Source organism: Microplitis mediator, chromosome 5, assembly GCF_029852145.1.
Source record: "Microplitis mediator isolate UGA2020A chromosome 5, iyMicMedi2.1, whole genome shotgun sequence".
In the NCBI taxonomy this organism is placed as follows: Eukaryota; Metazoa; Arthropoda; class Insecta; order Hymenoptera; family Braconidae; genus Microplitis; species Microplitis mediator.
The window spans coordinates 9,262,325-9,279,096 of record NC_079973.1 but is presented as its reverse complement, the minus strand read 5'-3'; the positions used below and the strand labels follow the sequence as shown (position 1 = coordinate 9,279,096).

Genomic DNA, 16,772 nt, shown 5'->3' with positions numbered 1-16,772 from the left:
TCTTTACTTAGCAACGTAACTTTTACTAAACATACGTAATTTTAGTCTAAGATTTTGACAGCAAGTAATTATTTACATGTTTTCAGATAAATTTAACAATAATTTATTATTATTACTATTATTATTATTATTATTATTCTTATTATTATTATTATTATTATTATTATATATTGAAGTGTGAAAATTTAGTATTTAGTTAAATAAAAATGCGTAAAAAAAAAAAAATACGTTTTTAATTTCTAGTTCGCAATTTTTCCAATTTAAGTTTAAATTTTGGTCATAATGTTATATATATATTAAAAAATATGAGTTAAAAATAATTAATATTCTCATAGATATTCAAAGTTTCATATTAAATTATAATGGGAAATAAATATGTGTAATAATAATTAAAACTTTTTTACATGTGTATTAAAAAAAAAATATCTATTAATCTTTAATCGAATAAAAAACAAAGTATAATTAGGAACAGATTTAATTGAAATTATTTACAGTAGTATTATAATATTCATTTTATTGATTTCATTATTATTTATTATTATTATTAGTTGAGGATATTCTCAGACAGTACCCCCTCCGACTTTTTAAAAATATTCAATAACTTTTAAATACAAAAAAAAATTGTACCTCTATTTTTTTTTATTTTCTAAAAATTTTTTGTCATTGATTCGTAAAAAAAAAAATCCGAAAATTGTTAACTGTCTACTGACTTATGATCCTGAATTTAACAGACAATTATATTCAGGATCATTTGATAACAACTGTCAGTAATTTTTTTTTTAAATCTCGACGGCGACAAATGTCCTCTGTTTAATTGGCGCTTTAATTTCTTTTGAATTAACTAATAAAATTTGAATATCATGACAGTTGAAAGAATAAGGATTTTTAAAAAGTGGGGCGAGAAACACTGCCTGAGAATGCTCTTAATTTATTGTATAATGACTGCATAATGTTATTCTATGGAAACAATAATTGTTTTTTGTTTTTAACAACATACACATTAATTAATAATCTGATTTTAAATTCTGCAATATGATGTAGGCCTTTATAAGCAAATAACTTTCTTTGGATAAACAACACATTCACACACACATGACATACGTTTGCACACTTGTAACTTTTTATATAAATACCATAAATTGCATTTTTTGCTAATAATAATAATTGTTAACTACTGCTATTCAACGAAGATATATGTCTTTTGATATTTATATTTTTAAATAACAATAAAATTAAAAATATGGTAAAAGCCCTGATTATTGACACTAATTACGATAGACATTATAATTTAATAATAATAATAAATACATTTTTTTTAACATCATTTTATTTTTTGATATTCCTACCAAGTTAATCAATAATTATTACTGTTGATAAATAAAATCTTTACATAAATATAGAACATTTTATATAATTACTGAAAGGTACCAATTATTGACATGCTAAATAATTTACATTGAATTCGTAGTTTTCGCGCTATTTAATCATTTTTCATCTGCTGTGCATTCGAACGTACATAGTACTCATACCATAGTAGGTTTCGATAGTAGCTACTGCATAGAACTTCTTGTTAACCGTTTCGTTAACGGATTATTGATAAAAACTTAATAATTTTCATTATAGATTCCTGTTGATAATAAATCTATGATTTTTTTTGTTTATAAAAAAAAAAAGTTCCTTGCAGTAGATCATCACCTAAATAATTAGTCTGTAAAGTTTCAAACAATTACTTTCAGTATTATAGCCATACTTTTGCATCAAAAATTTGGCGCGAAATTGGGGGGTACATTGCCCTTTAAAAAAATTTATATTTTCAATCCCAAGTAGCAGACAGTTTTAAAATATAAGATGTCTTGAAAAGGACAAGACAAATTTTATTTTATGTCAAAGCCAAGTATTTTTGTATAAATAAGATATAAAAATGTTGGTCCTACACAATATTTTTGTTATTATTTAACACAATTTGTGTAAAAATCTCGATACAAAATTCGGATAATACGAGAAGTAAATTCAATACTTTTTGAATATATGTGGCGACACAAAAAAAATTCAACTTTTACATTTTATTTTTGTACCATGAATATTCAATTATTATGTAACATTTAACTATTTTTGATTGTTAATTTCTTTTATAAAATCAAAAACACTTTTTTATTTAGCGAAAAATAATTCTAACATTACATGAAATAATTCGAAATTATAACTAAATTTTTTTTTATGAAAATTATAAAAATTTAAGCTTTTAGTAAATGGTAAATTTAATATATATCAATAATTAAAATTTATAAGTTGAATTGACATTTATAAAATTTCGATTTCACTTTCGTTTTTTAAATAATTTTTACTGTGCAGGAGTCATAAAAATTCTTATTTTTTTCCATCTGAAAAATGTCATCTAAATTAACAGATCAGATGATTCGTTTGATATTTATGTCATCAGCTTTTTGCCGCTGCTTGTGTCTAGTTTTTTAAGCAGACATTTTTTTTTATATCAATTTCTGATTTTTTCGTCAACATTTTGGTGTCTTATCCATAGTTAAAAGAACTTTTGTCTGATAGATGTCACAAAGCCAAGTGTGCTACATGGGATTGTATTATAAATTTAATAGAAATATTGACAGAAGTTAAGGGTCCGAAGAACTAACAAAAATTCCGAGGACGTTCGTCTTATGCATTTTGCCGGAAGCTTGAAAAATTTGATAATTTGTTGAGTACAGCCCAGTCTTAAGTCAATAATTAAATAAAATTGTCAACAATTGGTACCCTGGCAATAATTGGGTCTCATACCTTAGACAAATATACACAGATTTAAAGCGACCTAATGATTCTAAAGACAATGCATAATAATTACCAGTAAATTTTTTATAAATTAAAAATATAGTTATTATCTTTTTAAGTTTATAGTATACATATATAATTACTTTTCATTAATGTGATGAGTGCTTTAACGGAATGGTTATGTATTTATTTAAATATTTATTATTTTAACAATTACTTAAATTAATTATCAATTAATTTCAAAAATCTAATATCGATATAAATTTATTTATTGTTGGCAAGTTTAATTTTACTTTCAAAATAATTATTTATTTTTAGCTATTACTGAATCTAAAAATCATAAGCTTATAAATTTAAATCTTTGGTGAAAAAAAAGGTAGTCGATGATTTTGAAGATTTATAATAATTTAAGTCGTAAAATTTGATTTATTTTATAGATATTCTAACTCTTTGATGTATTAATACCCTGGCGGATCCGAATTACGGTCTTTATCATAAATTACGATAATTTACCGTAAACTACGATATTGCTACGGCAATTTATGGTAATTTACAGCAATATAGGTAATTTATGGAATTTCAAGACGAATTGCAGTAAAAAACGGCAACTTTTATTATAAACTACTTCACTTACCGTAAAATACCACATTTTACCGCAGGCTTACGATACATGACGTCATTTTTACGGTCAAATTGCCGCTTTTTTAGCACAATGTCGTAAATTACTGCAAGTTTTCTCAGCATGCTGTACTTGTACCGCAGACTTGCCGTATACTTGTGGTAAATTACCGCAATTTTACCGCGAAATACTATCGTAGTTCTTCCGAACACCGTAAATTACGGTCATTATCGTAATTTACCGTAATTAGGATCTGCCAGAGATTACATTCGCACTCATCATTTTTACTGTTTTTAATCTTAATATTGAAATAATATATTTTATGATTATTTAACTTGTTTTTTCTTATCTCCTTTCTTTCTACTTATACGTACATATTTTTGAAAACATATATGAGAACGAGAGCACACAAATATAAACAACAGTACCTAATTTTTATACATTTATCACGTTCTTGACTAAAATAAATTTTGAGTTTTAGATTTATTGAACGCGAATAATTTTTTTTTTACCTTTTGTTTAATTTTATTTTTTCTATTGCTTATTATAAGAATTACCATTTTGTTGAATATATATAAATACTATTAATTGTAAATGGCATCAGTAATAATATTAAAGAACTTTTAAATTTTTTCTTGCAGGCACTTAGCACATTAGTTGACAATCTGACCATTTTTTCGATTCCACAGTCGATATTTTAATAGCTCCCTTTTATAATAATTCTATGATAAATTAAAAGTTCAATTAATATTCCTAATTACTGATTCTATTTAAATTAATAATAGATAATGTGTAATTTATCCCATCATGAAATTTTATATGAAATCAGTCGATAAGATTTAAATGTGAATTTTACTCAAATCCGATAGGAAAGATTTTGGTGTAATAATGTGAGATGATCCTAAAAGAAAAGTTTATAAATATATTTAAATTTAAAATTTATAGACTTAAATAATCTTACCAATTATAACTTCCCAATTTTTCATAGCATTCGTTACTTCATATGCACAACGAATTTCAGAGAAACATACGCCGCCGACAATAAAAACAATTAAACGTGGTACATTTTTAACTGTTTGTTGTCCTTTATCTTTATGCCAATGCCCATAACGTGCACTAAAAACAATAATTAAAAATAAATATATTTTTTTATTTATTTATTTATTAGGGCGGCAATTAAATATTTTTGCGACTTTCTTTTTTTAAGATCACATTAAAAAATTTATGGTGATCAACTGCCCGCTGAACAGTTTACTAAGCGGTAACTTTTATTTGTCCCTAAATAGTCATCATTTATTACTTCATTTTATGATAACTATTTGTTAATATTTTTTATATTACGTTTTGTTAAAACTTTTTTTGGTAACATTAAGATAACTTTTTAAAAATTCCATTTGTCATCATTTTATTAACATTTAGGAATAGCAGCACGTTGACTTGGAACGGGCAACTAAAAGCTAACAAAAAGCGACCCTGGCTGCTTGGGGTAAGATATTTTTTAGTAAATTAATTTTTAAAAAATTTATTTAAACCGGTAGATCTTTTAAAGACGAGCAAAAATTTTGAAAATTTTTTTTTCGATGGTTTTCTTGGAATTACTCCGGAACTGGGACACTAGAAAACTAAACACTTAAAGCTATAATTTGCTTGTTTTTTTTTTTGTTGGAGGACATTTTTCTCCGAGTTACAACCTGTTGAAAATCTCTTAACCCTTTCACGCATAAGGGTCACATTGGTCCCCGCATAATTTTTCCGATTTATAATAATATACTGGCTAAGTAAAATCTTTTTTAGATTTATAATTTTTAAGTTTTTGCGGAACACCTTCACATGTAATAGTGAAAGTTAGTAATAAAAAAAATACCGTGTTCTAAATGATTACCTGACCGTTGATCCGAGGACAATCGATCCACGACAATTGATCTTAGCGACAATTTATTAATCCCAGCGATATTTATTTTCTCATCACTAATTATATGTGTGTGTAATTTTAAAAATATACTCACATACAATTAAATATGAAAAATTACGCCCTTTTTCACTAATTTTGTGTGCGTGTAACGTCGGATCAATTGTCGCGGATTAATTGTCTTCGGATCATCGGTCGTGTCACCGTTCTAAATATCGCCTGGAAAATAGCACTAATAATACATGAGCCCAATGCAACTTTATACTTCAGATCGTAATTGTTTTGTAGAATTTCGTACTATTTAGTATTGTAAATAAATATATACATTTAATAAACTGTATTTTGTACCATAGTTTGTGTTTATTTTGCAATACAACAACAACAACAACATTTTTACTGCTTGGAATAGTTATGAACGGAAAGGGTTAAAAATTTCAAATTTTTTTAATTTCCCCTCTAATTTTTGTGACTAGTGTAGTATTGAAAAATTTTAAACTATCGTAATTAAATTCCCAGACACTTTACGAAATTGCCTGACATTTCCATGATATATCCCGGTTGTATTTTTTTCTAAATTAATTATTTAAAGTAAATTTAAAAAATACCTTGTTGGTGCATGATATCCAGAACTAACAGCACGACCAGCTAAAAATGGAAAATGCTTAGTATCTAATCTATCTTCAATAGCATCCTCCATAAGATCTTTGACAATTGGTGTCCAACGACTCATTTGATATGTTTGTTCAGTAATTCTTTCTTTACGCGTAACCACATATTGTTTACGTCCTTTACCCTATTAAATATCAATAAATAAAATAAAATAAAATAATAAAATAAATAATAATTAAAGACATACATCAACATTGACTCCCAAATTAGCCAAGTTCAAGATAGTTTGTTTATCGTCTGGAGATATTTGAGCATGATGTATTAAGCGATTAAGATTTTCTTCAGTAATTCCAGCTTTATTTAATACATACAATGCAATAGTTCGTAATTTATCAGTACCGTCAATAGTTTGATCCAAAAGAATTGGAGTAACATTGCGCATATGATCTTTAATACGTTCTCCTTCAGCATCTGTACCCATGGCCAAATCCTTCATAAAAATTTAATTTCATTACTGAGAATTTTCATATTTCAATGATTCTGTATTTTTTTTTTGTTTTTTTAATGACTTGTTTACCTGCTCGACTTTACAAAGTTTATCAACATTTCCCTGATAACGTTTCATACAATCTTCAGCCAAATGTAAGTGAGTTGCATATTTACTTAATTCCTTCTGATACTGAGGCATTTTTTTAATCATTTGTGAAAGATCTCTCATACTTTGTTTGTCTCCTTGCGGCATTCTCTTTGACTCGGTAAATTTCTTAAGATTTTTCGTCACATTTCTAGATGAATTTTTAAAAAAATTTAATACTAATTTATATAAATATATGAGTTGTTATAATTTATATGATTTTTATAATTACTGAGATACAACTGCAATGTGTTGATGCCTCAATTCCACCCACAATTCATCATTTTCGTCAAGCAAAACTTCTTTTTCACCCTGACCTGCTGATGCTTCATAGCTTTAAATAAATAATTTAAAAATATAAATAATATAAACGACCGGCTGTCTAGTATCACTACAAAATTTATTAAATATCATTTAAATTTTATTGTTTATTGAATATCAATTTATTTTACTAATTTATTCTCTGGAAAAGAATTTATTCTCAAACTTATTGATTCCGATAATTTTATAATCATGGGAATTTGAAAAAAAAATCAACGCACGATCAAATTTTTTTTTTATTAGTCGTCTGATATATTTTTTTTCTGAAATATCTCAACTGCGATTAAAGATAAAAAAACTTCCCTGATTAAAAGTACTTATTGAAAAAAATGAGAATTGAATACTTTTGAATAAATCCTATTCCACAAGGTTTTCATCTGGACATAAAATTGATACTTTTCAATTATATTTAATCTAAAAATAATATAAGAATTTCTAAACTTCCAAAGAATTTAAAACGATTCGAATAAATTGATATTTTAAATCTCTGAATCCTCGTCAATAACAAAAAAGTTTCGAATTGTAGGGTTACGAGTAGCATTGAAAAAAATTCGAACAAATTGACAACTTTCAATCTTTCTGAATCTTCCTCAATACCAAAATAGTTCCATATTTTGGGTTAAGAGTTGGATTGAAAAAGATTCAAATGAATTGACATTTTCAATCTTTCTGAATACTTCTCAATAACAAAATAATTTTACATTTACACGGGTCACGTGAAGGATTGAAAAAAATTCAAATGAATTGACAGTTTTTAATCTTTTTGAATTTTCCTCAATACCAAAATACTTCCAAATTCCCAATCATGACTTGAATTGAAATAAAATCACATTTTCGAATCTTTCTGACTCTTTTTCTAAAGTGATGAAAGATTGAATTCTTTTCAATATTTTTGAATTATAAGAATTAGAAAGTATTCAAATGATCGAAATTTTAATTCCATTTAATATTTTTCAAAATTCCCGTTTGGATGGAAAAGAAATGAAATAATTTTCAATACTTTTCAATGAGTATTTTTAATCAGGGATATCAAATTTTGAAGGTTTACCAAAGGGCTGTTGTCTTTCATTGATACTTCCATTTTCTTGAAAATATACTTTTTTTTCTATCAGTTTATAAAAAATAAATAATAAAATGATTACCTATAAACATCATTTTCAATATCAAGTAAATCGTAGGCCATTGCTTGTAACGTAAGTTCATGCAGTAAAGGAGAAACGCAATCGAATCCACGATCAAGAATCAATAATTGAGAGCGTGATTTTTCAGGACCTTCACCCATTGTTGGTTCATCCGCTTTGTATGCATCTAATTTTTGTTGTATCATTTGCGCAAGTTCCACATTTCGATCAAAGTCACTATTCAAATAATTTTCATTTTTATTATTTATATTTAATATTTTATAAATGTAAGAAAATAAATAATTTAAATTAAAGTTCGCTTAATAATAAATTACCTTCGATATCTTACTGATGGATATTCACCAAGAGTAGCACAAAGTGTTGCTATTTGTTCAGCACTACGTTCCATATTAGCATTTCGTACATTTATAAATGAAGGACTGTAAAAGCATTGGAACGTTTCGCGTGAATCCAGTGAGAAAACCTGTTAAAATATTTATAATTAATAAATTTTTAAATTAAAATCATATGGTTTTATTGTAAAGTCAAAGCTAATATATTATTTTATTTTATTTAAATTACAAGCAATAAAAATACTGTTATATGTTCATGCGCAATGAAAAAAAAATATGCATTAGCCATTGAGTTTAGAAATTTATTTAAAAAAAGTAAAAAGCAAAGTGAAAATTATTTTAGAGTATTTGAAATAATATAGACAAACATGTAAGTGGTATTCTATACGATTTTTCTATATTTATTTCTTGATTGTTATTTCACCTGAGATTCATATGGCAGAAATGCAATGTTGATCTCTTTCAGAGTTTTAATCTTTCTAGCAGCAAGTGACTTGCAGAGTTCATTGAAGAGCTCCTCCGGGCACACTTGACGAGTGCAAGCATTAATGCATTTTTAAAAAATGTTAGTTCGTGCTTAGAGTAATTAATCAATATGTATATATTAGACCGATTCACAAAAATTTACTATTTTTTTCAAGGATACACACTAAAGATTCAGTACGATAAAAAAAGACGCCTGTTAAAATTTGAGTCCTTAATATTAATATTAAATACATACTTCCTGATTGCAATTTTCTATTTCGTATTTAAATAACACGGGGAATTTTTTTTTTTAAATTCGAAATTTTATAACTCATCAGCTAATTATTGTAAAGTTTCATGGAAATTTAAAAGCTCTATAAAAAAGATCTCATAATTTTTCGATATTTTTTTTTTTTTCAAAAGTAAAATGTCAAATTCAAATTCAGGAGTTAAAATTGCTGATTGAGATTTTTAATTTTTGCTCAGGAATATTTTACTTAATTTTGAATAAACTTTTCTGAACAAAAATAAATACTATGGACGAGTTAACGTAAAGAAGCATATGATTATTTCTCGTTTGCTTTGTCATTAAGATATAAATGATTTTTGGTCAAAAAATCTATCATTTTAGGTTTTAAAACTGGTCGAAAATGGTCAGACGACGATTTTTCTCAAGAAATTGACATTTAAATGCAAATAACTAAAGAGCATTGCCGAATTTTGAAAACTTGGTAAAAGATCAGGGCGACTACAGATTTTTGAAACTGAAATTCGCTGACTTTTCCAGGTATTCCAGTCAAATAATTAAAAAATTCCCTGACCATATGTATTAATATTTTTTTTTTTATTTATTTCAAAGTCACATAAACAACTAAGGTCATGAGCGTATTCAGTAGCATACATATGGTACAGTTTACATATGGTGAGAATTAGATTTTATTGAGCAATTTTAAGTTTCTTAGAAGGTTTAGAACTGTAATTAAATCGTATTTGTCATTTAAACATTCTGTTATTTCCGTTGGTAGCTTGATGGTCCTGTCTGTGGTGCCTGGACATTCTACTAGAAGATGTTGGATTGTTAGTGTTGATTCACATTTTGGGCATTTATTGGCGGGTGCTAGCATCATCAGATGATTGTGTGTCATATTAGTGTGACCAATTCTTAACCGTGTAAAAATTACTTGATTCGTACGGTTGTTAGATGATGGAGGTTCTTCCCATACGTTATTTCTTACACGATGCGGTACAGATTTGGAGTTCCTCCACATAATGTTCCATTTAGCTCATATGAAGTTTCTAACAGTGTTTTTAAATTCATCAGTTGTGGCTAGTAGGAGTAATATTAAATCATTGGAAATATTTATTTAATTCAAAATAAAAAGCTATCAGTCAGTTCAATAAATAATCAATCATTGTCGTTAAATGAAACTTTATTTTATTATTTTTCAATGATCATAGGTTTTTTTTATTTATTAAATGAATAATTTTTTATTTTTTATTTTAAATGAATGTTTTTATATAACACTCTAATAAAATATAAATCAATTTTTCATTTCCACTAGAATAAATTTTATAAATAAGAACGTTTTATAGAATATTTAAAATATTAATTTAGTACGCAAATCTATACTAATAAATGGAGAGCCGGTTTTTTTTGTTCGGTTATACTGCGAAAGCTACTGAACCGATCGTAATAATACTTATACCATAAGATGCAGCGTGTTTCGGAGAAGGTTTTAGTATATGAAATGTTGGTGATTACTTATCCGGAACATATTTTTTTGACTTAGAAATAATGAACTTTTATTGTAGCTAAATTTATTCTATTCGATCGTCATTTGTGTAAAATAAATTTTTTGATTCTGTTGGTTATGTTTATTTATCGATTTGACATTTGGTGAATCGAGGACTGTCTAGAATTATTTATAATAATGCATTTGCGAGATATCATTACTATTCGTCATCGGTACATCAGGGCTAATCAGTTAAATGAGTATGTAATTTTTGTTGATTTTAAAAATAAGGGGGTATTCTAGTAATAAATATAGTGAAACTTATTAGTTCAATACTTATGTATATTTTCAATGTTTTTGGTTTTTTAACTTGTCAATGCATGTTAATAGCTTGAAGATCCTGATGATTGGTTTCTACTAAGACTTTTTTTTCTAACAGCCTTTTTAATTCAAACTGCTTCATTTTTTCGCTATTGGAATTAATTTCTACTAATTTTTTTCAAGATGATAACGCATTCGCGCCACTTTTTGAACAGTTTTGAGGAAAAAAAAATTTATCTGATTTTTTCAGTAAAAAAAAAAGACAGAAAATTTTTCCAGCTGTGACGAAACTCCTGATTTTTCCAGTATATGAATAATTCCCTGACATTTCCAAGTTTTCCAGAAATGCAGCCACCATGGAGATAATTTATTAAAAATAAGATAATCTACGAAATTTTGTGATAAAACTGACATTTTTGTCTGGGATGTTAAATAATACCGAAATTCACCATGAATTTGAATTTGACGTTAAATAACTTTTGAAAGAATAAATTCATCGAAAAATTATGAGACCTTCTTTGTAGAGCTTTTACTTTCTAACAAGAATATGTATTGACCCTTTCAGTTCAATAATTAGCTGATGAGTTATAAAATTCCAAATTTAAAAAAAAAATTTCCCCGTGTTATTTAAATGGGAAATAGAAAATGGCAATCAGGGAATTCTTAATATTAATATTAAAAGTTCAAATTTTAACAGGCGTCATCTTTTATCCTCCTAAAACTTTAGTGTGTGTCCTTGAAACAAAAAAATTGTTGATTTTTCTGAATCGGTCTATTATATATAAATGCAGAAAATGTCATGTTTTGATAAAAAAGTAGAAATTTATATTTAAAATAGTGAAATTGGGGGAATATAAACATGAAGAGAGAAGATAAGAAAAAAAAACGAAACACACAGCTTGATATAAAACACAAAGTCACCATAAAATTACAAAAAACAAAGACCATTTTTTTTTCTTTTCTTTTTTTTAAATTTTTTTACCTGCTCTTCATACGGTATAAATGCAATGTTGATTTCCTTTAAAGTTTTAATATATTTTTTTACCATTGACTGGCCTAAAGTTTTAAATAAATCTTCGGGACATGCTGTGAAAAAAAATTAACTAAAAATTGATGTAAAAAATAAAATAAAAAATGTTAATTCGATACTTAAAATAATTAATAGTAAAAATCATAAATAAATAAAATAATATTATTGAGCAATTGTATTTTCTTTAAAAAATTTTATAAATATTATATTTATTTTTGAAATGAAAATATTTTATTATTATTAATTATAGAGACAAGATATTACCTTCAGTAAAATATACGTGAGCAGCTTTATAAATAGTTCTCGATGGATTACTAAAGTCGTCAATAAGTTTTTGCACCGAGCCATTGCAAGGAGTAATAAGATAAATAGCTTCCATTGATGGCAGGGGCTCTCGTTTCTTATTGATATCTTCTACTAGTGTAATTCCTTGTGCACTTATATCGTGCATTTTACAACACGCAGAGACCATTCTCATAGCCAATTGATCTACCACGAGAATTCTCCATTCTACATTAGCACCACCAGCAGCTGGTTTTTTATTCTTCTGCTTGATTACTTCATTCATTATTTCTAAAGACATAAACGAGAAAACAATAATTATTAAAGTGTTATTATTTTTGTTGTTGTTGTTAAGATAAGTAATTTAGATTATCAAGTTTATAGTAAAAATATAAATAGGAACCGTTGTAGCCGTGAGTGTTAAATCACAGGAAACTTTAGTCATGAACAGGAGGGTCTAGGGTTCGAGTCTGGAGCTCAGCGCTAAAGGCCAAGGCTACATTTGGGTAAACAATCGTGTGGAAATTTAAATCAGGAAAAAATCGGGGAATGATTGGGTGAGTAGAAGAATGGAAAAAGGGGATAAAAATGTCATAAAAAAAGTGGTTTAGATAAAAAACGATTGCTATAACTCAGAGGAAAACAATGACTATAATAACACCTAAAATTAAATGGTACATTACACACTAAGGGAGGAAAGTAGGGCATTCCAACCCGCGTGTAGAATTGCCTACCATTATTTGTGGTGTGTATACTATTTTTCACCAGATCTGCACCTCAAAGTTTAAATTTTTATCATTTGTTTTCTCATAAAAGCCCAAGTAGTACAAAGACAACTTTAAGATGTCATAAAGATGTTTTTTAAAAGGACAAGACAAATTTTTTTTTTATTTCAAAGCCAAGTTTTTTCATATCAATAAGACATACAGATATTGGTTCTAAGAGCCACAGGAAATTTGTGTTTTTATATCCGTCCTAAAAAGTCATTTCAATTAAAAAATCGTTTAGATGACTTATTGACCATTATTTGTAATTTACTTTTTGTCATCGCTTGTGTTAAGCCTTATCAATGGGTCGAAAAACAGCCCCAAAATTGCTATCTTATGGATGTTACAAAGCCAAGTGTGCTACTTGGAAGGAAAGAACGACTTTCTTCCTTCTAAACAGGGCAGGAATTTAAACTTTCAGTGCAGGTACGGTGACAACTAAATAATTGTATAACTGAATTTAAATAAAAATAATTGGTGGACAAATGTATTGATTATTTTTTTATAAATATTTAGGAAATTATTGCTTTAAATTTAGTGAAATGTATAATTGATAATGTTATTAAAGTACATTAATAAAAATAAAAAATAAATAACTCAATGATTAATTAATTATTTAATTGATGTCAAGTTCATGTAATTATTTAGTTTTAAGTAATGATTGATTTTTATCAACTCTGTCAATAATTTATATATATATATGAGCATACACAGAGAGAAATTTATGGCAACCGTTCTTAGTGCGTTTATGAAATATCCCATACCGTTACGGTGATGATTACTTGGAATTATGGAATATAGGCTCATACTTTCTGGGAAAAGTTCTCATAAGTATGGAAACAATTCCCATCATTATGGTAACATCTCCCATATCACATGTGAAAGAATTGTGGTAACGATTAACATATTCATAGGAATAGTTCCCATAAGCAAATAGGAACCAATCCTATAACTATATTGTAACGGTTCCTAATTGCATATGTGAATAAATCCTATATCTTATAGTAATGGTTATCATAATATTATGGGTGACGTTCCTATAATCGACATTTAAAAAAAAACCGGTTGCCATGCGTTATGGGAACCATTCCAATAATATATTGTAATTCTTACCATACATTTCTCTCCATGTATTATTGCCGAAACATAATTTACACTTTTTAACTTATTTTCAAATATATTGTTCGATTAAATTATTAATTTTTCTATTAACGATTAATCTCATTAATACTTAATACGTTTATAGTTTACTATAAGCTTTTTAAAATCAAGTAATATGAGATACCAGTAATCCCCTGTATTTTGCGCTCATCTGTGATGCATTATTGACCAATTTATACTTAATACAGTACAAATTTCACAATTACTGTCTCCTGTTACGTTGTTATGTGTAATAAAACAATTCAGCTTTAATAGTTACCAGTAATATGTAATTTATATATGAGAATATAAAATACAACCATGAACTAAATTGTAAAGGTATAATTATTAATTACATAAATATAATGAATCCATGTGATAGTAATCAAATATTATCATTACAAGAATATTAGAGTTAATTAAAAAAAGTATTTTAAAATTCTATATTTTCCAAATTACGGAGATAACGATGTAAATTAATAATGACCTATTTTAATAATCTCAGTCGTTATTTTATCTATTAAAAGTTATTTTTCAACTATTACATGAATTTTTATTAAAATAAAACGTAGATTCAGGTTTCAAAAGCTACGTGACGTGGTACCGTAATGAAATCTTTATTTAAATTCAAAAAATTTTGTTTGAGTAAAAAAAAAACAGTTTTCTTTTTCTTTTTCGATCAATAATTCATAGAAAAACTATTGGAAAAGGGTGGTTGCTATCTCAGTTTAGCCGACCACAAGATAAAAAAAAATTATAAAGCTCAGAATATTTTCATCAGAAAATTTATTAATTAAATTTGTTGGATGACTCAACCCTATACTCAATTTTAAAGTATTTTTAAATAGATTTCACTTGTCTGACTACCCTTGAGTACGAGGAAAACTCTCTAACTCTAAGGTTTACCCGGACTTTATAAATTGTAGTTTCACCCTTTTTTCATAACGAAGTTACTCAGATTTACTCCTTCCAATGTTTAGACCCTTTAAAAACTCAGTAAATGACAATAATAAGTCAGTAGAAGGTAAAAGGTATTAGTAGATAGAACTGCTGTTCTTGTATTCTCTCAACAACGCTTTTTGTATTAAGTTGAATTTTACAACAAACCTCTGTGAGGACAAATTTTTATAAAACTTCTAATTTGGAACTTTTTATGAATCTTTTTTTTTAATTCTTATTATGGGGCCATTGATTTCTATTGAAAATTTTTTTGGAACGAAAGTAAAATGTTGTAAAAATACATTTTAAGAAATATCTTTTAAAAACATTCCGTTTTTACTCAAAATTTGCTCAAAATGTCCCCGATAAACTTTCTTTTTTTTACAATTAAAATTACAAAAGATCCATAAAAATTCCACTCCAAGTTCAAATCTGTCTCAAGTTTAGTTCCTCATGTCGGACTTTTTTTGAATCTTTTTGAACCGAATTATTTCTTTATATCTATAGGTAACACACTAATTAGTTAGATCGATTATTGTAATCTATAACATTAAATCTTTAGGTACCCATCTGTTCAAGTATTGATCGGTCTTTACAGTTAGTGACGTCACAACAGTCACGTATACTTATGAAATAGTACCCTTATAATTAAAAAGTTAAACAGTTCAAATAAAAAATAAAAATTACTAAATAATAATTTCAACAATCAAATATAATTTTTTAAATTTAAATTATTGACATTGAATTATTAAGTGTAGTAATTATGAATGAGGGTAATGATACGTCAAACACACGTGTATAATCCAAAAATAGAATTGTCAGATTACATCAAGACTAATAGGTTAATTGTTAATTTAATTTAACAATGATAAAAAAAATAATCAATGTTATGATTCATAGATGTTGACGGTAATTTATTATGTATCAACGATCGAACGTCAGAGTGTATATAAATAAATAAAAAAAAACTGTATATGTTTATTTTTGTAAACAAAATAATTATACAGGTAAAATTTGTAATTCAAATAATTGAACAATGCGCACTTAGTAAAAAGACAATAATTATGTTGTGATGAAATAACTAAACAGTTTGACGTTTACGAATATACTCAGTTGTAGGATGAAGTCATCCTGACCAAGTCGTACGCCCAATAAATGTACATTTAAAACGCACGTATTTTAATTGATTATTATAAGCGACAATTATTTTAAGTGATGCAGCATTTAAATAATAATTATCTCGATACAAATTACAATTATTTAATTGCTATGTATCATAAATTTTATTATTTTTTAGGGTACTCACTTTGACCGACTTGTGCCTTGAGCGCCATTTTGACAGAACTGAAACACTGACAGAAATCCCTCTAAAATCTTAATATAGGTGGCGTCAAATTCGTAATATATCAATATTTCATTTTCTTTTACCTCATAATTATAAAAAATTAAAAAAAAAACATTGTTACTTTAATAGATCATTGATTTTATTATTTTATTATTAGAATAGAGAATATAATTAATAAAATAAAATTTTTTAAAATCCGCATTTAAAAAATTTTGAAATTAATGCGCATTTTTTATAAACATTATTTTTTAAATTATTTATAATTTTAAATTTGTCTGACGTCTGCTACACCCACACTCATAAAAATTTTTATATTTCATTATTTAAATTAAATTTTTCAAGTGAAAGATTTTATAGTAGACGTAGGATCTGAAATTTTTCATTAATCTTTGGTTTGAAATTTACG

The 16,772-nt window shown here is 26.5% G+C and overlaps 1 protein-coding gene across 2 annotated transcripts; it reads right to left on the bottom strand.

Moving 5' to 3' along the window:
- Nucleotides 1-457: 457 nt before the first annotated feature.
- Nucleotides 458-16,465, bottom strand: LOC130668569 (protein ROP). Of its 2 annotated transcripts, none has more exons than XM_057470916.1 (11): nucleotides 16,328-16,465; nucleotides 12,158-12,466; nucleotides 11,846-11,949; nucleotides 8,327-8,475; nucleotides 8,013-8,228; nucleotides 6,782-6,883; nucleotides 6,493-6,700; nucleotides 6,163-6,405; nucleotides 5,912-6,099; nucleotides 4,359-4,513; nucleotides 458-4,298 (listed from the first exon to the last, which is right to left on the bottom strand). In XM_057470916.1, exons 1-11 carry the CDS (start codon nucleotides 16,353-16,355, stop codon nucleotides 4,237-4,239), a joined length of 1,764 nt encoding a protein of 587 aa, XP_057326899.1. In that variant the 5' UTR covers nucleotides 16,356-16,465; the 3' UTR covers nucleotides 458-4,236. The 2 variants fall into 2 exon arrangements, with proteins under 2 accessions (XP_057326899.1, XP_057326900.1); XM_057470917.1 differs by lacking the exon at nucleotides 11,846-11,949 and adding an exon at nucleotides 8,769-8,872.
- Nucleotides 16,466-16,772: the final 307 nt, after the last annotated feature.